This window comes from Haliaeetus albicilla, chromosome 28 (assembly GCF_947461875.1).
Source record: "Haliaeetus albicilla chromosome 28, bHalAlb1.1, whole genome shotgun sequence".
Taxonomy (NCBI): Eukaryota; Metazoa; Chordata; class Aves; order Accipitriformes; family Accipitridae; genus Haliaeetus; species Haliaeetus albicilla.
In genome coordinates this window covers 17,126,906-17,152,815 of record NC_091510.1, presented here as the reverse complement: position 1 = coordinate 17,152,815, position 25,910 = coordinate 17,126,906, and the positions used below count along the sequence as shown (strand labels likewise).

The 25,910-nt window shown below is 40.9% G+C and overlaps 1 protein-coding gene across 3 annotated transcripts in view; it reads left to right on the top strand.

Annotated features, from left to right (window-relative positions):
* Positions 1–25,910, top strand: part of SRGAP1 (SLIT-ROBO Rho GTPase activating protein 1) — a 155,355-nt gene that overhangs the window by 115,580 nt on the left and 13,865 nt on the right. The window contains exons 11-17 of one of the 3 annotated variants that reach the window (XM_069773496.1): positions 2,919–2,946; positions 6,201–6,234; positions 9,377–9,437; positions 9,600–9,677; positions 11,199–11,333; positions 21,614–21,719; positions 25,201–25,425. In XM_069773496.1, coding sequence (XP_069629597.1) covers positions 2,919–2,946; positions 6,201–6,234; positions 9,377–9,437; positions 9,600–9,677; positions 11,199–11,333; positions 21,614–21,719; positions 25,201–25,425 — 667 coding nt within the window. Of the gene's footprint in view, positions 1–2,918; positions 2,947–5,550; positions 5,676–6,200; positions 6,235–9,376; positions 9,438–9,599; positions 9,678–11,198; positions 11,334–21,613; positions 21,720–25,200; positions 25,426–25,910 lie in introns of all 3 variants that reach the window. The other 2 variants (XM_069773494.1, XM_069773495.1) reach the window with 2 other exon arrangements.

The following is a 25,910-nucleotide window of genomic DNA, read 5'->3' as shown; positions in this document are numbered from 1 at the left end:
CAGCTGATGTTAGTCAAAAAAGAGGAACATTTTCCTCCAAAGGCTCACAAAAAATGTATTTGTTAAAAATTAAATGTTTGTTATTTGGAAGCCCAGTAAAATGCATGATCATTTACTGAAAGGAGAAAGATAAAAGGCAACAGGTTCTGTTGCCTAATGCATGTTGGAAAAAAATAAAGAAGTGTATGAAAGGAAATCCAAAGAAAAACTTCTCAGCAGGGTGACCTAAGTGACAAATTGCCATCAGGCTCTGGGCTGTTCTGCCATGCTCAGGCATGCTTGGACTGTTCTGTTTGAAGAGTTCCCTTCAACCCACCAGCTGTAACCCCACGTAGTTAATCTGTGTTGCCCACAGTGGTTTTGCACATGGTTGTTGCATCATCATAGCATAGCACGTACAAATAGTACCTCAAATGTATACATCCGCATTCAAAGCCGATACTTGGAGAAAAAGCCATCATTCATACAGGTTAAAAAGTTCAAGTACCACCTTCTATTGAGGCATGTCCTGCATTACAATGCACACGCCTGGGAAGGACCTGGATTCTGTACAAATGGAGATAGTTGAAAGGGTAGAATTACAGTGGAATTAAGAACATTATTGCTGTACCTAGTATAGAAATGGATCTGTAGGAAGTGAACTGCTCCCCTGCTCCACTCAAACTGCCTTTTCTGGAAACTTTCATGTCAGCAAACAAATAAAACAGGGTGGTGAGTTATTAAGTAACGCGGAAGAGAATGCAGGGAGAGGGAGAGGATTGTCTGAACTGCAAGTTTTCCTTTGGCACCCTCTCTTGCTTTTATTCAGACCTGTACAGTGTAAGTATGTAGGCTGAATAAATCCAGATTCCAGTCTGGTGTCCACAACATTGACAGCATTTGGCTTCTATTCCAGTTCATCACCTGCCTACTACAGTCTGTTGCTGTTTATGGACACAGCAGATACGTATTCATGATCTGCACAAGCGAGATAGATGAAGTGCTCTGTGCTGAGTCTGCATCTACAAATTTGGAAAACTAAATGAGAAATACTCAAATTAAGTTGATAGTAAACTTAGGAAGCACACTGATACTTACATTAATTCTGACCCAAGGCTCATCTATTGAATGAACAAAGGAACACAGCAAAGGGAAATGCAAGAAAGAGAATAAGCAGTTGTAAAAGAAATGGCCCCTGTGTCCCAGATAGTTTTTGCCCTAATCTGTTAAATACCAGAGATGTGTTTAAAATCCCCCAGACTCGGGATTTGTAACATCTTTTGTTTTATTAGCATTAATTATTGGGATTCTTAGTCTCAATGAACTTCTCTTGGTAACATGAGTGGGGAGAAGTCCTTGGTCTACCCTTTTTCTGTCACAGATTATTTTACATACTCTTCTTTCATCCCTCTTTTTCACCTCTCTAAAATAGATGCCAACAATCTTTACATGTCTTATTAATGCCAGAGATTTTTCCCGGAGCTTATTTTTTGTGCCACCTTCTGTGGATCCCCACTCTTCTGGTACTGCAAAATATATGTTCAGATTAGGGATTTCAGTACTGTGCAGTATTTCAGGTGCACCTGGACGTTGCCACACAATATTATGTTTTGCATATCACTGTTTTGCATTCTTTCTGCAGTGTGACAAGCTTTTTTGGTGTCACTTCCAAATTGAGCGGTGTACTTAGACCTAGCCTGAGTGATTTTCAGAGTCAGAGTCAGTATAATTATCTATAGTTCCATTAGCTGCATAGGTGTTTAATTATTGCTTCCCTACTATCTTGCTTGAACCTGTTAATACTGAATTTCATTTGCCATTGTATGTCTTGTTCCTTAACATGGTTAAACCCCTCTGAAGAGCTTCACAGTTTTGTCAGGACTTGATACAAAAATATTTCAGTCATCTGCACAGTATTCTGCCTCCTTAGCTGCTGTGATCTCTCCAAGACATTAATAAATGTATTATGTATTACATAAATGGTCCTAATGGGCAGGCTTGAGTAAATGACTGTTACACTTTTGTCGTGATGAAAAACGACCATTTAATTCCACTCAGTTTCCCTTTTCTTCATTAGTTTTTGATCAATGAGAATATTTTGCCACTCAATCCATGGCTGTTTAGTTGCTTTAGTTGCCTCTTGTGAAGAAACTTATCAGGGGCCGTTCAAAGTCTAAGTAAATTAATTCAACTGATTCTCCTTTATACAGTATTTTACTGACATGTTCAAAGAATTCTAATAAATTAATAAGGCACAATTTTCCTTTGGGAAAACTAGGCTGATTGGAACTTATCATACCATGACCTTCCTACTGTTTCATTATTTTGCTTTTCATTATCATGAGTTGACACGATGCACGTGCCTAACTTACTGGTCTGTTGTTCTGCAAAGGTTACCGGAATGTGGTATTTGCCTCTTTACAATTCTCTGCAGTTCTCTGTGGTGTTTCCCAGTGATAGCATTGTATTTATTTCCTGCAATACACAGACAAAAGAGAGGAAGGAGTCTTTCAATAGCAAGCCATTGGTGTCTAGAGCTCTGCATTTTCGGCACTGAACAGGTTTTAGGCACAAGGGGAGATGGAATCTAATCTAGGCACAGCTGTATTTCTATACTGATTTAGCCACTAAAACACATGAGCACGAAAAATAGACATTGTTTGGAGTTTTACTGCAAATTATTTACAGTATCAAGTGACTCTTTAATCTGTGGGCAGGCTTCTTAAAAGTTGTTCCATAACATGGGTCGTGTTTGTATTTTAAATGTAATTGTGGAGATGGTAGATAACTGCACTGCCCTGTTTGTTGTAGAATTGTATGTCTTTTGCTGGTAACATGAAAGTTAGGATTAAAAGTAATTTGCCAAGCATAATTTAGATACAAAAAAAATCTACCTAGAACCTACAAATGATTGTTTCCTGTCTATTGAACTTTTCTAGGTCACAGGGCTGAGTACATGACAACAAGGTAAGATATTTTTATTTTACTTGATACAGAGTTACAAATGTAATAAAATCTTAGAAATTACAAATTTTAGAATAAGTTTGTAAGGGTATATAACATTGTTGTTGTAGCTGTTGTTACATAAATTGTGTACAGGCCCTGTGTGTTTTAATATTCAGCATTTCCATTTCTGCATGCTGATGGGTGAAGGACCAGACTGTCATCTTCCTCATTCTTGTGAGCTGCTTAGGCCAGTGTCAAGGGTGGGACAAGCTGGGAGATCCTTAAAAATATTTGTGCATCAGACATCAAATCTGGATACTGCGGGGGGCTTTTTGGTGCTAGAAAAAAATTTTTTTCAGTTGCTAGAGACACCTCACCTCTCATAGTTTGTAATTCACTTGGTCAGGATACACAGTTATATACACAGAGTATATACTTTATATTCTATATGGAGAGAGTGTAGAGAGGGAAAGAGAGAGAGAGTATAAGTTATGTACATAGCACCTGATACAGAGCTGAATTTAGGGGATAGGCTGCATCTTTGGTAACCTCGTTGGGGACAGGAATACCTGCCTCGCCCAGCATCCATGTGTTTGATACTCAAATGGGTCTATATATTCACAGAAGAAAAGGGATATAGTGCTAGATCTCCCTGTTTTGTGCAGCACATACTTACTCTGTTGTGTAATGCTACACCTGCAATGCTGCCTGCAGACATAAACACAGACAGCGCTACAGACCCCGGGGTATCCGGCTGTGGGCGGCAATGGCAACTCTTTGAATTTGCAGCTGCCAGTTGTGTCTGTCACTGCAACAGGCCACTTCCCATCCTGGTGACAGCCGGAACATACAGCCCAGCTTTCCGGGTCTCACTATTCCTTTCCCTTTCCATGCAATACATCCTTGCTCAATGCCTTCTCTTACTCCTTTTTGCTTCCTGGACAGGAATGGCCTCACCACCACCCCTCATCTTTGAATTAAAAAAAAAAAAAAAAGTCTTGCCCTCCCAGCTAAGAAGTTTGGATCCAGCTCTGGCTCTGCCTTTGCTGGACCACTTGGTTTTATATAATTTCTTCTGCCTGGCCCCTGTATTCCTGGGGACCTCTGTACAGACTTCAGACCAGCCTTTCTCCCACCACTCCATCATCCATTTTAGCTCTCTAAAGTTAGACTTAATTCACCTTCTTTCCTTACACAACGCCCATTGAAAAGCAGTATCAAGTCAGGGTGTTCTTCCCAACTGCTGACACTAATTCTGAGACCTGTGCCTTTAACTCTGCCCCCAGATGCTACCAGGAATGCATGGAAGTCAGCAAGCTTATGTCTAATGAGAAAAATGTTCTTTCTTGACTCCAAAGCAGGTGACTCATCAGGCTCACATAATCCTAAATTCCCTGCTGTGTAAGCAGCTGAAAGAAGGTGATGGATTTAGACAATAATTTTACCTTAGTAAAGTGGGGAGCAGCTTGAAGCCATCTTACCTCCTATTTTCTCACAGCTGGTCGCTTAGAGAAAGAAACTCTGAGCGAGCAGGACCTGCCCGTCCGTTCTGCAGCACCAGTTCCCCAGCTCCGGCTGGGACCTGCCCGTTGCCCTAAGGTTCAGTTAAGTTTCCAGACTGCAAGACATACAAATGGAAATGTTCTTCAAGGTCAACATTAAATTGTAGAAGGGAAGAGGATATCTTTAAAGATGAGTTTAAAATAGCAGGTAGTACCCAAACAGACCAAAGTCCCACCACTTAATATTCTATGCATTATTGTTCCTCATTGTTCTCCTCAAACCATTTCATTTTTTACTAATTCCTGAAAAACCTATAGAAACATTGGACTGCTGGTGCAGGGGAGCTAGGGAAGCTGTTGGCATGTAGCGTGCCCTGACATTCACAAAATAAATTGTGACCTAGAGAACAACATTTATTTCCTATAATCTCTTTCAGTTGTAGTCATCATGTGTGTAACACACTAGGTGAACATTTTGCAGACCAAAGTTTTGTGTGTTCTTCCTTTTCTTTTTTTGCGTTTTGCTGCTTTTGTTTGTTTGTTTCAAGTTGATGATATTCTTTTAATTCCTTTAGCTAATTTGCAAGCTATTTCTTTTCTCATGTGAAGTTGTTGATGGTTGGATGTGGAAGGCTAAAGCTGTGTAACCTTCCTGGCTCTAGTTGAAAATGCAGATGGTTTGGTTTTGAAGCATCTTAGGAGTGTGCTGAGCAGCTTTAATTTGCATTTGAAGCTTCTCCAGCATGAAGGAACTTTTCTGCTTGATAAGAGGTGCTTCGGGTGGCCTGTGTTCTGCCGTGGCTGGCAGGATGAATTCCAGTGGTTGCTGCACATTTCATGCATGACCGCAACAAAAAAGGCCATTCCGATTGTGCCATGTTTGGAATAAATGTATATGGTAAAACTGCAAAGGAGCAATTCATAAAGAATGTCAATATTTATCCATAAGCAATGTGTTTTTAATGGGGGAGTTCTCCACTCTTCAATCACTGTTACACTTAAATTTGATGGGAAGTCTTTATTTGATAAATGTGTTTATTTCTCCCTTTACAATGTACTGTTGTTTTGCCATGAGCTTACAGACATTTCATTTTATTGTGTGACTTAATTCTACCTTGCTCAGTAATCATATTCCCTTCCCTTAGGCCTCCAAATCTTCCCCCTAAGCCCCAGAAACACAGGAAGCCCAGACCCCGATCACAGTATAGTGCTAAGTTGTTTAATGGTGATTTGGAGTCATTCATCAAGGTACTGGCACCAGCCACCCCAGTGGCTGATCTCAACACTTCTTACTATAATGGTCACCACCTCACGTGAGCTGAGGCAGATCATTATGTTTAAGTCTGTCCTGGGGCTCTTTTCTTTCCCGGTTGATCAATATAATACTTCCTGAAGTCAGAGGGAAAGAGAGGGATTGATTTCTCACATTAGCCTCCCTACGATTTCATTAATCAAGTAGGGATTAATCAAGTTAATCAAGTATCGGCAGCTTGGTTTTATTAGGAAACTTAGCATCGTGTAGAAGATAGGATGTAGTGGTGCATCCCAGGACTTAGCACAATTTCCTGCTTGCTGTTTTCATTACATTCAGTATTCAAAGCCTGTGGAGAAGCAGTATTACCCTGGGTTTGATATCCAGCCTTTGACTTCCTATGACTTTAGGAATTTATTATATTGTGTGAAATTGTGATCACCGCTATTCTGGATCTTGTATCTTTGCTGTATTTACTATCTTCTTCTTTCTCATACTTTTATTTCTAATAATGCTTCTAGCCGAGGCCGAAGGAACTCTCACACAAGACATCAGGTATAGTTCTGGTAACAAGAGAACCACCTCTGCCTCGCTCTCGGGTTGCATTCATGCCTGGCTCAAAATTAGCTCTTTCAAAGACCTGGAGGGAGAAGTTTGCATTAAGAAATGAGCGTACAAGTACAGCAGACAAAACTGAACCAGAGCACAACTCTGGAGTGATTGTAGTCTTAAATGGTGGATATTTCCTTATTCATTAACAAGCACCTGCCCATCACAGTCAATTAGTGCCTCTGGACACTAGCTGACAGAGCTAAGTGAAAGAAATCTTCAAAAAATAAGTAACAATACATTTATAAATGCAGTGAATTAAATTCCTGAATGCAAGCTCTGTGAACCAGGTTTGAACGTTACAGGGATTATTTTTTTTCTTCCCGTGCAACGTAGCTAGCGGCAGATATTTTGCAGAACAAATTCTGTGCTCAGTGGCACCGTACCAGTTTAGCTGTCTTTGAATCAAGCTTTCAGCCACCCTCAGTACAACTATAGAGAAACTGTTATTATTATGCAGGCAGTGCTGTGAGGTGCAAAGACTTTCAGGAAATCATCACATGATGCAAGAGATGAATATCATGAACAGTTTCTTGCTCAAGGATGAAAGTAAGCAAAGAAGCAGAAACTCCCACAACAAAAAGCCCCTGGATTAGAGAAGCATAGAGCACAGCAGGAGAAATGGTACCCCGTCATTTTCCCTCACAGAGAAGAGGGTTATGCTGCATGGCAATGTGGGTGACAGGGCTTACTTACAAATGGAGAGCCCTACATAGTCTTTCAAAAGGAAGGAGGAAAAGAAAGCTGGTAGCCTTATCACGGATTTGCCAGTGTGGGAGCTAACCTAGGAAAGCGTCCCTGCCCAAAGACCATGTCATTCTTGATAGGGATGAGTCATTTTGACAGGCACAAAAGGATTACAGCTAGTGAAATACAGTATCACACCAAATTGCTTTTTGTTACATTTTTGCCTCATAAGAAATGGTAATTAGTCCCAAACATACATTCACTGACTACACACATCAGATTAAATTCACAGCAGCGGTAGGGTCACTGTTCTTGACATTTCACCAACACAGATTGTTACTTCAAATTATTTTCCTGTCATTAGATCCAAAATCCAAAGCTGTTAGTTTAGATTATTTCACGGACTTACTTAACTACAAAGTTGTGCATGGTTCTGAATAGATTCTCCAAAACCACGTATGAAAGTAATTTATTTTTTTGTAATTTCTTACTGCAAACACTATCTTTTCCAAGGCTTTACATTCTTTGCATGAACCAGTGTACTAACAGGAGTTATGGGTGCATGTTGTGCATGTTTTCTAATACTCTGCTCTTTTGGAGAGCCAGGCTGCTCAGTGTTGGCGAAGATGACAGTATTCCTGGGTTTAGCAACTGAACTGTTCCATGTTGGGGTGTTATTCAGCTGTTACTGAATCATGAACACGACTCAAACAGAAAATGCTCATCCAGACATTATTGGTTCTTGGCTAGCCAGTCTTTGCTAGGTTTTAAATTAAAAGACAAACAAGCCACGATTTAAATAGCATAATTAGCAGTACAGTCTTTTGTAGGCCCCACTAAAACAACATGGAGTACACAGAAGATCAGGTGTTAGGTTATCTCAGGAAGTGCATTGTTTCATTGCTTTGCTGTGTGTTATTTTTTGAACTTTTTTTAGTAGTTGGCTTTTCTTCTACTTGGGCTTAATTCATGAACTTCCCACTAGTGTAACTTAGCATGAAAATGAAGGACTAGTTTGTAAGAGGAAATGTGTATTTTGAGTTACAGGGTGCTTTTGAATTCATGGCTTCGTAATACAGACTGGTTTTGTATCAAACTTTCAAATGAATTAGTCAATTCTCTGAGAGCTTATATATTTGAAATTCATTTGGGAAAAAAATTACAGCTTCCAAGACAAGAATTTCAAAGGTACCTATTATTTATGAAACAGTAATTTTTCCAGCATAAGCACCAACTTTTCTAAATAATTTTAAATCATATGATTCATGTCTTTAATAGATATTTGATGACTTGTAGTCATTAATGTCCTTGGGCTAAAACATCCATTTTTTAAATGCCAAAACACACAGACAAAGGACTGTGACAGTTCTTTTGGAAAATCAGCAGTTGAAAAGAAAAAGACAAATAACTCACTGAAAGTTAGTGTATAGTCATCTTCTCCCCATCCCATCACAGGCATTTTTTTCTCCTTTATTAAAACACTTGTACTTAACTGAAGATGTAGCTATAGACCTGCTGCCGTATCACGGCTGAGACCAGGAGCTTCGATTCCTGAGCTCTGCCAGCTGCAGGCGGGGAGGTGCAGGCTGTGACCTCCCTTTCCCAGTACCTTTCTGCCTACAGAAGAGGCGGCTGAACCCCATGCTCAGCTCAAAGTGGCTGCTGTTCACCACCCGGTGTATTACCAGCTAGTTAGAGCAGCCTGAAACAACGCGCCAGGCCATCGTCTGCCCTGTGTGAGGACACACACATCAGCAGAACACGCAGGAGTGCTCTCAGGTCAGAGGGGGACACCTGGTACCCCATGCAATGGCATTCTTCTCCAAGAACATTTCTGATAGTCCAGCAGGTCCAGAAAAAGCCTTGTCAACTGTTTGTGATCAACATTTTTACCAAAAGAAAAAGCATCTCGAGGAATTAGGTCCTGTGTGATTAGGTCCATGTAGGATTTTCTCCACCAGGAAAAGAAAGGTAAGTTAAATGGATGCAGAGGGATCATCTTCATCATGAATTATTATTCTTAATAATAAACTTTTTAAAAGGCAAATTCACTGCTTTAACTCATTTTGCTTCAAAAATCTAAAACACATGCATGACCTTAGATGTCACATACAGTGTTAGCCGGATACAGTGGCAGAGGTAGAGAATGAAGTCTCTGAATTTCCCGATTTAATTATTTTAATGAAGAATTGTAATCCTTTCTCTTCACCTGTTGCTTTCCCTCCCTCCCTAAATGGGAAGAGAACTCTGTTAGAAATTATATTTTTTCTTATGTGTTTTTTTGCCAGCACTGTATGTCCATCTGGATTGACCAAGAAAACGCATTTTCACATTCATTCCAGAGCAGGGAGCTTTCCTCTTTCCAATCTGCAGTTCACTCTTTCCGCTTTTGTTTTTCCAGGATTCAGGACAAGTCATTCCTCTCATAGTGGAAAGCTGTATCAGATTTATCAATTTATATGGTAAGCTCTGAAACATACTATGTAATTTCATTATTGCCCTGACTTTTTCGCATATCTTTTTCATAATGCATTTACCATCACAGCTTTGTTTTTAAAATAGAGATTAAAAGTATTTTAAAAACTAGATTAATTTCTCACCACTGTCTCCCATCTTTGCTGCAGGTCTTCAGCATCAGGGAATTTTCAGAGTGTCTGGTTCCCAGGTGGAAGTCAATGATATTAAAAATTCATTTGAGAGAGGTAATTGCATTTTCATTTATTCGAGCACCTTAATATCTGACATTTAAAAATCTTCTAAATTCTAATTACTTTTTTGGCTGTTTAAGCAGTTTGTATGCACTTTGTGTACTGCACCTAAAACTTTGCACTGTCATGTGCTTGAAGATGAAGTATAATGATGACATGTACATATTTTTCCTCTGTTATGTCCTCGGAGCTTGAGCCTGTTTTTCATTTTGTTTAGATGAAGCATATGACTCTTGAATCAATCGTAAACTTTATTTTTTTGTTAATTATAAACTGCAAATAATAGCTTGCCTATATTTTATTTTAAAGATCCTCAGAAAGGAAAGATTATGGGTTTTAATTAGGTTCAAGAGTCTACTTAACACAATTTGAGAACCCTGTTAATTGATCTTCTGGAATACGAGTGCTCAACTTTCTGGTCCCTCTGCCAAAGTGGCATCACGATCAGTGAGAATACGGGCTGTGAAAGGGTCGTTCCATTTTCAACCACTGTTTTCATGCCTAAAGGAAACTTCAGCCCGTGAGGAGGAATTATGGGAAAGATACCAGGAAGTGAAAACAGCTTTTTAAACATGAGCGGCTTGCAACACCCAGACTAAGATTGCTCTACTGGGAGAGCGAGGATCCAGCAATCCCCTAATTGTGTTAACACAATACTAGTTGCCATTTTTTTTAAATCTTACATTCTCTTTCCTTGGGTCTTAGAAGCTGGTTTTTCAATTTCCAGAAAAACCTTTTGCAGATCGTCTGCTAATGAGAAAACCCTTGCAGCAATAAGTCTTGTGACTAAAAGCATGAAAAAATATGCACAGCATTTTTCTCCCTAGGATTAGTTATGTATCTTGTTAAACCTGATCTCGTCTTTGACAAGATACATGAAGCAGCTGTTTTTACAGTCTAAGTAAAGCCACATCCTCCTATTCTCCAGCTTTTAAATCTGCCTTATTGTTAACTGCTTCTCCTAGGTAGTGTTATTCTGGAAGATATATACATTTTGAAGTGTTTCAGATTAAGTCTTTAAAATGACATGTAGTTCAGTCCTGGCTGAGGTTTCAGTTAGGGTTTCAGTTCCTATACAGTGTTTTCACAAAATGGTTGCACATATTCCTGAATGTTTTGGGTTTTTTCAGAATGAAGACTGAACTCCAATTAAAAGAGTTATCTAACTCAATTTGCTTTATGTAAGCTCCCAAAGAATAGTCTGAGAAACCCTATTCAATTAAGAACATTTGGCTTTTGTATTTTCCTAACTGTAAATCACAACATGTCCATAAATACCTAGTTGGAAGTTCAGGACCTCAGAGATCACTATGTTATGTAATTTAAAGGAAGCTTTATTTAGGCTGCTGGTTTTAGCCTGGGATTTCTAAATCAGTGTTTATTATCTTACTTGAATGCTTGCATTGCCACCTCCCACACACTAAAAACAACAAAAAAACCCCACTCACTTCTAAAAATGTTGCATGCAAGAATGCTTCTTCATGTGTGTTTCATTCACTTTATTTACTTTTTAAGGTGAAAATCCTTTGGCAGATGACCAAAGTAACCATGACATTAACTCAGTTGCTGGAGTACTGAAGCTCTATTTCCGAGGGCTGGAAAACCCTGTCTTTCCTAAGGAAAGATTTAATGATCTTATTTCTTGTATCAGTAAGTAGAAATCTCTGTTTCTTTCTCAGTAGAATTTTACTTTCATATATACAGTAGCGGCCTGAAAAAAAAGAGCTAACTTCACAGATTTTTCTGAGACAATTTGTTTGCCATCTGTAACAGTCTGGGTCAGTTATTAGTCATACTCACAGCTGTGGTTGTTCCCTTTTTCCAGTGGGATTAATGTACAGTACAACTCTTTGTTTAATAGGACAGGAAGAATATTTTTTAGTATACAAGACATAGTTAAATTTAAACGCATTATTATTATTTTCCTCCGTGCACTGGGGCAGGCAGAAGGGGATGAAGTCATGACTGTGCAAACAGAGTATGTTACTTTCCACAAAGGTTTTCATGCCCCACAGCTTGGATTTGGCACTGGTGAATAAGTAACTAACTGCTCGATGTTGTGTGGTTCTGGACCTTTATTGTGCTCAGGTTAAAACCTGGACCCAACCGGCAGGAAAACCCTTCAGTATGGGAACAGAGGGGAGACACTGAGTGTTGCTGTGGAACAGCCCAGTCTGACCTCCAACACACAAGCTGTAATGAGATGCCTTGGAGGAGCGTTGCGTGGGTCTGTGCACTGCTGGTGTCTGTAGCTGGACACGGAGAGGTTGTAGTAATTTAGGAAGTTCTCAGTGGATGAGTGAATTGCTCTGGCATGCACAAAACCTCTTCCAGTTCACAGATCTCTGCAGATGTTGAGGAGAGGTGAGGCCAAGCCAATCATCAGTAGTCTTACTGTTCCCTGGGGGTCCATTAGAAGTGGCCAGAGGTGCTAGCTTTGTGGAAGAATTTCCTCCCTTCAACCCTTCCTTCATAACTTGCCTGCTTCAGCCAAATGGAGAAAGAGGCAGTTTCACAGGTAACGAGGGCCAGTCCTTTGGGATATTAATTCGGGCAGGCTCTCTCCAAACTGTGTTATTTGGCAAAGGGGTCTCAGCCCAGCCGTAGGACCACAGATCGATGTGTGCACAGTGGCCTGGGCTGGCCATCAGATGGGCTTTTCTGCTCCTGTCTGGGGGAACCCAGCGTGTGTGGTCTCCTTCCCATGCAGGGAGGATTGCAGTAATTCAGCCTGGAGGTTACAAATACATGGATCGCTGTGATCAGGTCTATGTGCAATATTTTGTGTTTCACGTTTTGCGAGATTTTCTGCTGCTGGTGCTATTTACAGACTCAGTGGTATTGAGGAGTCCTGAAGGACCTCAAAACTGCAGTCTGATCCCTGATGATGAAGGGGACACTGTCTCTTTAGGAAGCATAATCTTGGTTCTGCCTGAGTTCAGCTTTAGCTAACTGCGGTGCCACAGCCCAGAAAATGTCTGCAAGTCATAGAAATTGAAATCTAAAAAGGGATCGTTTTGACTGAGTGATTTTCTGCATGACAGGGATGACGGAACTTTACCTAATAATCCTGCACTGATTTCCATAACTTCTGGATGAATTAAAGCATGTCTGCTGGAAAAATTTATTGATTTAATGGCTTCAGTTGACAGAAAATCTACCACATTCTTGGATAAGCTGTTCAAATGATTAATCACTTTCATAGTTAAACATTTGTACCAGATTTCCTTTTCAAAATTTCTGCTGTCAGATTCTGCCCATTGGATCTCATTATGACTTTACTATTTTGACTAAGCGTTAAGGAAAATATAAATGGTGGTTCTTACATGTGGAGATAGTATTGCACTCTGCTGTATTGAAGAGCTTTAAATAGAATTGTAAAATACCAAGAGTGAGTATTCTGCTTACAGAGATTATACAGGTGAGTGCTTAGGAGATGCAAAAATATTTTCCCAAAACAACCTTTTAAATGTGTTCCAAGAGGAGGAACCTGGATGATTTAAAAGAGTTTCCATTCACCATTGAAGCTTCTGAAGACAGGATGGAGTATTTGGAAAGAGGGGTGGAAGTTCAGTGGACTGAGTATGCGTACATGGCACATGAGCAGGCAGGAGAGATTCACCAACCTCTCAAGCGTCACTGTCTGAGAGGGATCCAGTTCAGTTATCCCAAAATGGTCTTTTATTATTAAGAACTTCAAGAAAAATGACAATGAATACTAGATCCCTAGCATTAGGCCTTGGTTTCCTTCAGATTATTTTCTTGTGAAAGAGTTGACAATCTTTTTTTTAAATAATAGTATCATCCAGCACAGCTGAAATCAGTAACAACCAATAGCCTGGAACAAAGTCACTGCTTTTCACAGCCACATTTTAAAATGGGACAGTTATTGGGAAAGAGGTGTTGCCACCTGATCCTGGTTTAGACTGGCTGTTCTCTGAGGCTGTCATAAATCTGGATTATCATCTCTATGACAGCTTGCCAAAATGAGGTGTAATAACTGGGTAGTTCTGCTCGGTTTGACTTCTGCTATTGCTTTCACAGAAGAAAGCAGAGGATTTTCTTCCTGATAATGTGTTGTAAGAGTCCTAGAACTGTTTCTGGCAGGTTTTGGAGGAAACCAGAGGAGGATGATTTTGTTGCTTGGTTTAGTTTCCACAAGGTTATCGTTAGGGGCACTCTGAAATGGCATATCAATGCGTTCCTTCAGCGGAGGGAAGAGAGGTGAGTTTGGAACATGGCAGGACAAAAGGAGTTTTCTCTTGGAGCACATTGGGGTGAGTTTACTTTGTTGTCACAGTGAGGGGTTTGAATGTGGTGTGAGGAGAGAAAGAAACAGCTCTTGTTCCTTGCACCCACAGCCAGCCCCAGAACCGCACGCTGCATACAGTGGGCTGTGTGTCTGCATCTTCTGATTATCTGAGAAGCCTGAGGTGGAGTGTTTTTACAGCTGCGTACCTAGTCTATGCGTTTTGTTAAGTGGTCCACCACTTCCAGGAAATAAGATGCTTTTTTTAAAAAAAAAAAAAACAAACAACAAAAACCACCAGGCATTTCAGAATATACTACCTGTCACGGTTTAGTTTAAATAGCACCTATGTGGCACATACTATCAAAAACTGTCAGTCTCAAAGACCCTTTCCATTGCTATCTTTTAACCTTAACACTTTGTATATCTTGCAAAAATGAAGACAGTCAAGGCAAGATTTTTCTCCCACTTCAGACTTTGAACCTGTCATAGTTGCATTAGTTTCTTTTTCTGTGCTCGTGTGGCCTCACATATTATGTTGGTCTTCGTGTTAATGGGAGCAGGGCCAGACCTCCTTTCCTCTGTGAGAACTGTAACTTCTTTAGATCGCAATTGATACGTAAAGTCCAGAAAGCTTTCACATTTTTAATTAAGAAGGTTTAAATACTCTGATTCATATTGCATTCACTGTCTGATAAACAGTGAGGAAAGGAATAAACATTAAGTTGTTTTCAAATAGTTTTTCAAGATAAATGCCAGTGTGGTTTTTTTAGTCTTGGCAGAAATTGTTATAAAAGGGGGGGAGGGAGAAAGCAAATTCATAAAGTTAGCGTTCACATAAAACTGTAAAAGGGCAGACTGTCACACATTTTATATGGAAATGTAATGTTGCCAGTGAAAAACCCCTTGAAACTGAAGTACTTAGTTATGGATGTCAAGCATAATTGAGGTTACAGCTGCAAAATGAACCTTTCCTCAGTACAACCACTGAGGAATTCCTTTGCATTTATGCATCTATTTCCAAATGAAATAAAGCATTGTGATTTAATGCTTTCCCTTTTGCAAATACAGTGGAAACAGTGCAAAATGACTGTGACTTTTAGGGCAATTTGTATTAATTAGACTCATGAGAACAACGTTATTCTGTTTAGGCTTATGAACTGTATTAGATAAAATTTGGGCCAAATCATGACTTCTCCAGGGCAAGCATGAAAGGTAGGACAGAACGTAAAGAATCCATCTGATTATGGGCCATAAGTCTGCATTCTCAGCGAAAAGAGTGGCTACTATTGCTCCCAGCAGCACTCCGCAATCCAGAGGGTAAAATAAGGTGGGGGGGAGGGAGGACAGTTGCACTACACTTCTGCCCCTTTGTAAAAACAGGTTGGGCCAAATGCAAGCAAAATAGTTGTGACAGGAGTTAGATGGAGGCAGAAGGTACTGAAGCTGTGCTTAGGGCTGGTCATAATTCACCTTCACTGCCAGGAGACTGCAGTTCCTCTCCTGGTATGAGTTCTTATACATGTGAATTCCAGTTCACTTTTGCGTACATAGCTGTGCAATGCAGCAGCAAACACATCTCTGCTACCCAGACTGCTTATCTTCTGCTCAGGTCATTATAATTCCTCACGGTTTCATCTCCCTTGCCTTAAATTTGATATACTAAGATGCCAGGATGAATGAAAACTTACATCTTTTTTTTTTTCCTTCTGATTTTTATCATTTCAATCCCTTGCTGCCAGCAGTACCCATTTACCTAAAGGCATAAATGTTATGAAAGGAAATTATTTTATTGCTTTTCCAGACTATTGCCCATTACTTAAAAAGTAAAAAAACTATATTCTGAATTGTCAACTCTTCCTGAAAAAGTTTCAACAAAATAACAACTGTTTCCTTCCCTAAGTGACAGTGGAGACCATTGTGTTTGTCCTCGTGTAATGCCTTCTTAAATAGCTCTGAAACACTTGTAAGTAGCATTGCTCAGTTGATATATACATATCTTTGAGTTGGATTGGACTCATCTACTAAAGTAGAAAGAGGCACAAATTGTTAACTTCAGCACTAACACATATTCATGTAGATTACTTGTCAGCTGCAAATTGACCATAAAAATTACATCTGCAAGTGTAACTCAGTCCCGTTTGATGTTCAGCGGGTGTATAAAATATGCATTAGGCATTCACGCTGTTACTAGTAGGCGCTACACCCCGTGGAAGTAGCGAGTGACCCCCACATAGAGATACCACATTGGATTTTATCCTTTAAAACAGTGGTCCTAAAAGAGAGAGATAACCTTACATTACCATTGTTTGCTTTCTTCTTCCTCTTTAGTGCTGCTCTTGCCTTTGAAATATGCTTAGCTTGCACAGCACTTGCTGTTAGTGTAGCACAATTCCTTCATTGCTGACACCAGGCTTCTCTTTCCACGTGTTCTGATCAATAATATCTTCCCCTTGCCAAAAGTTGCGATTCTTTTGTTGCTACTGAGATTGGCCCATGGCGGTTGTCTGTTAACAGAGGGTGGTAGAACATAACACAACCCAGAACTCATGTTTCTGAGCTCTGACTGTTCCCAGGCTGAATCTTCTCCTTGTTGGATAACAATGTCTCATCACCAGTGCAGGAGAGGCCATGTGTAGAACCAAGACCAGGAAAAGTACAGTGCTTTTGTAGCATTTTTAACTAAACCAGAGTGATAAAGGCATATAGCTGTCCAGTTGGCCCAGAATATTTCAGAACCACCAACAATTGCTCTCTTGCAGAAGTCTTTTGTTCTCCATCACCAAAGCACTGCATTTATATATTTGAATATTTATTGCCTTTTACATGCTCCACTACTTCAAGATTATTCCTTAATTAAACTTCAATTTACATTTTCTTAATGTTATTTAGGGTGAATGTATCCCTTCTTCATTTGTCTTCATTTATAATTTAGTTTTATTTTATTTGTATTTGGGGGCTTGTGTTAGTAATTGTGTTTTCTCCCCTCTCAGGTTTCCTTTACTCTTCTGAGGCAGATTGTTCTCTTTTGATCTGTTTTACTTTAGTCTGCCTTTGCAAAAACCTCATCGTGAGTCACCAGGTGGTTAAAATGTGTTATTTTTTGTGGAAGAGAAAAGTGGACATTCATTGATTCTGTATGTCTCTGCAGTAAGCAAAGGTGACGCCGCCCCTCCAGAACAGGTTCCAGTGTTCTTGGAGGCTGAAGATGACACCTTTTAAGGCTTGAGTAGCTAGGATTTATGCCTATCTCATGCTATCAAGAACTGGTCCTTAGCCTGACAAAGAGGCAGCTAGCCGATAAGTAATTCTTTCATTTTTGCAATGACATTAGTCTCATCTGGATTCATTCATCCAGTTCAAGGACAAGGAGTGGTTGCAGAGGAAGTCCGTGGGAGGTGAATAGATAAATCTTTTCCAAGAGCAATGCAAGATTGCACCTTAACAGATTTTCTTCGGGAGGTTGTGATCTGCCTCATTATGAACAGGTTGGACAGACATCTCTCAGAGGTGATTAAGATGAAGTCAAAGGGTGAGAATGTAGACTTAAATGACCTCTGAAGAGTCCTCCAAGCTCTCTGTTTTTCATTTTTTGTAGTAGCTGGTGGAGACTCCTTAGATCCCAAACACCTCTGATGCTTAGATGCCTAGATAATTTTATGGATACACAGAAAACCAAGCTCCTTATATTATTAGGGTGCTTTGCTCCATTATTGTCTGATAAAAATACATTAATATTTCTGGGCACAGGTGCCCGGCTCTTCCGCAGAGTGCTATAGTCATGAAGCCCCAGAAGCTGGCCTCTTCCCCTTCTCTTGTTTCACCCCACAAATGTCTCCTGTGCTCTGGGCTGCACTGCAGCTCCACTTCGACAGGAGCACAGTGTTTCCATGCCAAACACCTTCTCGTCTGGCTGGCAGGAAGCTCTCCTGCTTGTGGGTTTGACCCCTGTGGCTGAGATGGGTCTGGAAGGCAGGTGTGTCAGACCAGAGCTCCAAAAGTTTTGCTCTGCTCTGAGAACTGGGAACTAGAAAATAATAACTATTTCTATTCGTGGTATTTACCTGATGGTAGTCTTGATTTGTGGTTGATATTCATGTGTCCTTCACACAGATCTCCCTTCCCTCCCTTGCTCCACAGTCAGAAAAAAACACGTTAGTTCTCAGTGTGCTTGGCCTTGCCAGAGGCTTGTCCTGTTGCTAGTGTTTGGGAATGTGAGTCTCATCATATCATTAGAGTAATGAACCAGTTTTCAAATCCCCTGATTTCTATTTCTGCTTGGCAGCTAATTGCATTATTAGGACAAGTCATGTAATATCAGCACTTCAGTTTTCTTAGCTAAGAAATGGGTAATACCTCACCCGGTGCTGCGGTAGGGCTAATTACACTTCTTGAAAATCAGAGTAATGAAAAGAGGGCCTCCAACAGAAGTGCTGTGAGAGGGGAGACACAGACAGGTTTCTGCAGCGTTGGGATTGCCAGTGGTTCCTTGCAGCAACCAGCTTGTAGCTTGGATGGCTGTTCTGCCCCGAGGCTCTCTTCAGCAAAGCCAGTGGAGGCAAAGCAATGCTTTCTCTTCACTCTGCATGGGAAGCAGCAGACCTGCAAATTCTTTCTGCTGGATGCAGAAAGATCACGCTGTATTCATTCCTTCTTTCCTACATACCCAAACAGTCACGCAGTGTACACACACAAGCAACTATGAAATCTGGCTCCTCATTTAAAAGCAGCACACAAATACATAACATTATTACCTATCTCCTTTAAACCAAATCAGTGCTGAGAAAGAAAAACAACCCTTTTGAAATAACGTGGAAAGCACATGAATTTACTGCTTGGCAGTGGTTTGGATTTTCAATAAAGGGGCTTTCATGGAAACTGGGACTGGGTTACCAGGAAGGTACTGGAAATACACACACCTCATTCCAGCATGTATAGCTCATAACTGCTTCAGTATAGAAGTGCCCTGCTAGTACTTAGTACTGATCATGCTCCCAGTAGGGCAGCTGGCATAGCTCAACACATGGCCATGCAGCCAAACTCTCTGTACCTACTCTGCTCTGTCCATGCTGCCTGCTGGGACCAGTTCCAGGCTCATGCGTCCTTTGAACCATGTTTAGGAACTGCTTGGAAGAGTTGTAGTTGGCACAGACCACAAGCACATTGGAGAGCGTGACAACTACTGTGTGGTAGCTGCCTGCTGGTGTTCAAGACTGTGCCCCATCCTGGTTTAGCTCACTCATTTAGACAGAACTGCTGGAAGGAGCCACTGGACCCGCCTGGGAACCCGGCCAGTGCATTTCTTGGGTCTGATTTGAGTTCAACGATGACTGAACCTGGTCCCGGGCCAGTCTCCAGAACTGGCGGGAAGAGGCAGGTCTGCAGCACAAGGCGTTAGCCAGGAAAGGCTGTAACACAGAAGGCAGGTCCCGGTGCTGCATCACAGCTTCCCTCCAGCCTCCCACATCCAGCACACGGGGCGGAAAGGCTGGGATGGAGCCATGCCACAGCACCGCACCGCAGTGCTGCTGGGGCAGGGGTGTCGAAAGATGTAACCCAAGCACCTTTGGGCCTTCCTCCCGCAGCCCCTCTCCATGAAACATCCACCTGCACACACGCACACAGGCTCAAACCCACCCAGACCTACAACTCTGTGTGCAGAGACTCACAGGCAGGCTTGTCGGGGGGGACCTCGGCTGAGCTGGAGACCTGCAAGGCACCCTAACTGTAACAGCAGCTGCTTTTGGTGGAAGAACGGGAACTGGAGATATAGGCAGGCTCCTTCCACTGGGAGCGGCTTTGTTGAGGCAGGTGGAGAAGGGCCTTGCACTAAAACTGGTGTCTGTGGGCTGTGCGGAACAGCAGCGTAGAAGTGAGGGTACGTACGTTGGTGTCTCCAAGATGTGTGCACTGGAAAGGGAGAGGAGAACTGTGGTTGCTCTGCAGATCCTCGCTGTGCTAGCAGCTCCCAGGCTTAGCATGTCCCTGCCATGGACTCCGGTTCTTAACCAGTAACCAGAAATACTTCTTGATTCATGCAGTCCACGTTTAACAGAAACATAAAAATAAATTTCAAGTCCCATACTGCACTTGTGAAAGTGTAATGGCTTGAACTGATTTTCAGCTTGAGTTTGGGTTCAGTGTGATTCATTAGGTTATAAATTATACAACTTGTCAGCAGTCCTTTTCCTCACCAGCTCTGCGGCAGCTCACTGGGGACGCTGCTCCAGCCTTCAGCCGCTCTGCTAGGGAATAGGTTTTTACCTCCTGCAGGAGTTTCGCTTTGCTGCTCCTGCAGTAGATACCATCATCCAAATGGACTTCCTTCATGCAAGTGGCGGTGGGCTGTTCTTCTGCAGAAACTTTCAAGGAGACAAGTGTCACCCCATCCCAGAGTCTTCTGTTCCCCAGCATGCTAGTGGTGCTGAACCGGTGGCATCTCCTGTAAATGCAGATGTAGGGACAAGTTTTCCCCTGCAGTTTACTACACTGGCATTTCCTAATGAACTATAGCACTTCTGCGTGGTAAACAGAAGTCTCGCTGCTGACATGCTCTGCTTATGCTTAGTTCTTGGTACCAAAATACTAATTGCTAGACACCAGTTTTCTTCTAGGAAACATGTCAACACACATTTTGCACCTACAAATAAATGCTGACTGGTAGAAATAGCCATACCAAAGAGCACAAATAAACACCAGGAACTCTGTTTACAGTTAGCACGTTTTTGTGTAAGCAACTATTTTAAATGTATGCTCTTAAATATTACATTTTGTGGTACAAATGGCTTTTCAGCTGTTGGAATCAGCTCCAGTTTCTCATTTCCAAATTTTTGAATATCCATTCCAGTGCCACTGGACAGTATTTCTCATGTAGTCTGCTAAGATTTCTCCTAGATGTTGTTAATTGCAATATTCTTTCTTGGCTGATATAAAAAGCATTTTAAGTTGTTTGTAACAGTGTCATTTACACAGAAAACACATTGAGTAAAAAATTGAGGTATTACTTATTTTGAAAAAAATGTATGCTTTTATCCCATCACTAGCCCACTTGCAGCCACATAATCTTTCTGACCAACACAGAAGACAATGCATCCTTGTTATAAGACATTAGGAACTGATGCTTTTATTAAGCTGACCTTGTTTTCCCCGCTTCAGAAGAATTTTGGTGGACTGCTACATGTAATCTTTGTGTTTGTTGCTTACACACCCTAAAACATAAGGCCTTTCTACCACTTTGCCATTAAGAGAGTTATAGCTGGACATTTGATTAAGAAAACTGATTAGAGAAGCTTGGTGATTGGAATATTATATCTGACATGAACATTCAAATAAAGAGAATGAATCTGTATTTGAAACTGATGGCAAACATCTCTTCTTGGTTCCCTCAGGTTATTTATGTACTGATATTGTGGTTTTGTGAGCTGTCTAGCTCAGCAAATGGCCAGGGTTTGACTTAGGCAGATTTGTGATTTCTTATATTTAAACATGTTACTTTTTAAACTATGTGGTTTTAATGAGAGGGAGAAGGACTTTTAGGTATTATTTTTCTAATAGGCCAAAATGTGAAGATACTGGCTGGGGACATGTGATGGTAGAGTCAAAGTAAATTGAGTAAACTGACTGAGTGGTATTTTAGACCATCATAGGAAAGGGAATTTAAAATATTTTATTCTGTTTGCAGGAATAGACAATCTCTATGAGAGGGCTCTTCACATCCGCAAACTCCTCCTTACTTTGCCCAGGTCGGTCCTTATAGTGATGAGATACCTCTTTGCCTTCCTCAACCAGTAAGTGCTTTATAATTCTCTGAGGTGCTGTACCTTTATCTGCCTTCCTCTGCTGGTATTGAAGTTCTTTGGGTTTACTCATACTCTGTGTAGAATTTGCATTTGAGCTCCATTTAACACAAAAGATGATCTTCTAATTGGCAATGGAAATAGAAGGAAAACACCAGTTTTCATTCAAATTAAAATTCAATTTGTCCAAAACTGAGCAAGGTTGTAATAAGACAGATTAAAGTGTTGTCTGAAGTGGGGAGTGCAGGCTACAGCATTAAAGCTGATAACAAAATAAGCTGATAAGAAAAATAACAACTACAAACTCTAACTACATTAAAAATAGTTTACATAATTTCAAAGTAGAATTTTTTTTTCCTTATCTCAAGCTGATTTTAATCTCCTGGTGGGAAAAATAAGCAGTATATTCAAGCAGCACAGGCACTACAAGCTACCTGTTTGATGCTAGGCACTGCCAGGGTGAGACTTTATATTGCTGCTTCTATTTTTTGGTAATAGGGTTACCAGTATAGAGAACATACATCCCCTGTGTGTGCTTTGATATAAAGTAGCTTGGTTCTCACATCGCAAAACACAGGCAGCTGCTGGAAGGAGGGTTGTGTGAGAAATGGAAAGTGGTGTTCATGTCTTCATCATCCCAGAAAAACTTCTTCATTCTCAAAGAGAAAATAAAAGACAGGTTGAGCAATTGCACTGTGTTTCTCTCTCCAGTCCTTCACAGTCCTCTGGTTTTGCTGACCCTAGTATTTTCACTGAAAATTTTGCTTCTTGTGCACTTTGCCCTGATTCTAGCTTTTCTCTTTCTGCTGCCATATTGTCTGTTTCCTGTTGTATCTGTTTTCATATTGCCTTTTTCCTCTTTTTTTCCTAAATTTGCCCTCTGCTGATTCATTCTGTCTCTGTGACCTTCCCCATCTCATTCATCCTGTCTGTTCCTATAGAAACAGGGTTCTTGCAGCCACATTATGTGTGCATGCCTGTATTCACAGCTGTTCCCGTTTCCTTTCTTCTAGTAATTTCTGAACCACTTTCAAGCAATATTTAAAAGAGGGGCAGAGATATAAAGTTTTATGAAAATAACCATTCATTTGAAACATAAATTAATCCTCCAGAAGTGACACTGTGTAAACGTCTCAAAGGCTTATATCACAGTTTCTCTTCTACTTAGACATACAGATTGACCAGAGCTACATGAGGTCGTACTTGTTACATGGTCATGTTAGCTACATCAGTGCTCTCCACAGGAAAGCAATTCAGAAAGCAGGCTAAATCCCTTACTGCCTCCAAATTGCTCCTGGTGCATCCACAGGAAAAACATTCCCAGTTTGTCTTTCTGCAAATCCAATTCTGCTTTTTACGTATGCAGTTATGCCTGCTTGGCCACATGAAGTTATCAGACCTCATGGCAGACCTCATCAGGTCTAGCCTCATGCTCAAAGCTTCTAAAGTTACATCAAGTTGCTCAAGGCTTTGTCCAGTCAGGAACCTCAAAGGGCATAGAATCCACAGCCTCTCTGGGCAGTCAGTCCCAGCGCTTGGTCACCCTTATAGTGAAGAAGTTTTTTCCTTCTTCCAGTTGGAATATCCCTTGCTGTGACTTGTGTCTGTTGCCTCTCATCTCTTTGCTGTGCACCTGTGTCTGACTCTCTCATGTTTATAATTTTGATAGTAGAAGACTGCAGCTAGATTCTCCAGTAGCCTTCTCTTCTAAAGACTGAACAAACCCAGTTGTCTCCAGTTTATAACCCATATGCTCCAGCTCCCCAGCCATCTCAGTAGTCCTCTTCTGGACTTGCATCAGTTTCTGTCTCTCAAAGCTAGACATAGTACCTCATGTGCAGCTTCACAAGCACCAAGTAGAAGAGGAGTATTCGATTCCCTTAACCTGCTGGCTTTGCTCTTCCTAATATAGCCACATATGCAACTAGCCTTCTTTGTGGAAGGACGCGTTGCTGAATCATGTCCAACTTCTTGTCCAAGAAGTTCTTTTCCCAGTGCTTTTCCTTGGGAGCTGCTATCCAACGGTCAGCCCCAGACTGTGATAATATATGGGATTATTCCATGCCAAGGGCAGGACTTTACGTTCATCCTTGTTGAACTTGATGAAATCCTCGTTCATCCATTCCTCCATCTTGTCAAGGTCCTTCTAAATAATAACCCTGACCTCTAGAATATCTACTGCCCCAACCCAGCGTGGCATCATCTGTAAGCTGGCTGAGTGTGCACTCCATCCCATTGTCCAGGTCATTCATGAAGGTGTTGAACAGTATCAGCCCTAGTATGAGCCCTGAGGAGCACCACACATTACCAGCCACCAGCAGGACTTCACATCTTTTACAGTGATAGTTATAATCTTTTTTACTTGTTCTTGCACACATACAAAGGCTGAACCACCTTATAAATCAGTAGAACAAGATGTCTCCAATTAACACACAGGACATGATAATAAATCATGGCATAAGAAAGGGGAAAGCATGATTAATTTTACAAGCTACTTATGAGGGGAGTCATTTAGAAGGTTTGCCTCTTCAGTTTGTATTGTTTGTACATGGAAAATACTCTCTAAAATTCCCTTTCTAAAGGTAATATGATGATGTATTTAAACACAACCAGACATAATAATTCATACACTGCTTCAGAGTGCAGAACAACACTGAGGTAAAGGGCATCCCAGCGCTTCAGGATCTATTTGTCTGGCCCTGCACAGAACACTCAAAAGCCAGCATTTCCACTAGAAATGTCAATGCTTTTAAACAAGGGAATAAATAGCAATTTTTCATTCAAAAGCAAAATTGAAAACTGGTAATGTTGCAGTTTCTGGAGGAAAGAAGAGCTTGCAAAACTTGATTAATAAGAACAACCAAAGCCTTTTGTTTGGACATTTCCAAAATGAAACCCTTGTGGGAGTTTGTGGGCAGAAGCCAAAGTGCTCAAGGATTTTAGGTCCTATGGTAAAAACAGAACCCAGAAATCACAAGAGCCTTTGCAAGGTCCAGGAACTTAGTTGCCCCCGGAAGACAATTCAGTCTGCCTAAGTTATATAGCCAGTTGATGGGAGAGATGCATCAAGGTCTGATGAGAAATGGTAGGTATATATACCCACTTTGGATCCAGTCCACTTGGGCCTCCAAGGATAAGCACTGATGAGAAAGGATAAGCACTGATGAGACAGAAGCAGCAGCAGTTGATGCATTTTACATTAGCCCATTAGGTCAGCATACACTAAACACAACAGTGTGGGAACACATACATACATACATATATATATATATGTGCTATAAACTCACTTTATAATGTATATAGCCTATTGAAAAAAAATCCCCTTTTTTGTTTTGTTACTTTATGTGGGATTAAGTGTCAAGGAGAACAAGAAATCTCTAAGTTGTGATGGAAAATAAAGTTTCTCCAGTTTTCAGAGTAAGGTTAGTCACAGTGGAAAAGTCAGTTTTTCTTGATTTTTCTGTTACAACAGCCTTTCACAGTACAGTGATGAAAACATGATGGATCCGTACAACCTGGCCATTTGTTTTGGGCCAACCCTGATGCCTGTTCCAGACATACAAGACCAGGTGTCTTGTCAGGCACACGTGAATGAGATAATCAAAACTATCATCATCCATCATGAGGCTATTTTTCCAGATGCTAAAGAACTTGATGGCCCAGTGTATGAAAAATGCATGGCTGGAGATGACTACTGGTAAGTCAGAATATCACCTTTCTATGTCCTGAACAAAATTATTAGGCTGACTGTCTGGATAACTCCTGTGATACAGAATTACTTTCGCACACAACAGAAGTATAAAGATAAATAAGAAGAGCATTTAGGTTCACATAGTAAAGTGACAGCTATAAAAAACCATGAAGCAAAGCCAATTATGGTGAGGTTCCCGACAACATTTTGTGGAGGAAGCTACCCTTGTGTCCAGCCAGATGCAGCCAGAATTCCAGCTGTACTGTGCAGAGCACACAGCCAGGTAGGAAGCTGGCTCTCTGGCTGTGAACCACCTTAACAAATTTCAGCGTATGATGCCTTCCCCCTGCTCCTTTCCTCTCTTAACAAGACACACACGTTTTTTATAAATGAAAGGATTCAGAGGTTCTGGGAATTTCTTAATAACTGAAGATGTTTGAAGGAGAGGTGTGTAGGCTTCTTCAGTAATTGTGTATTGTAGCACGTCATGA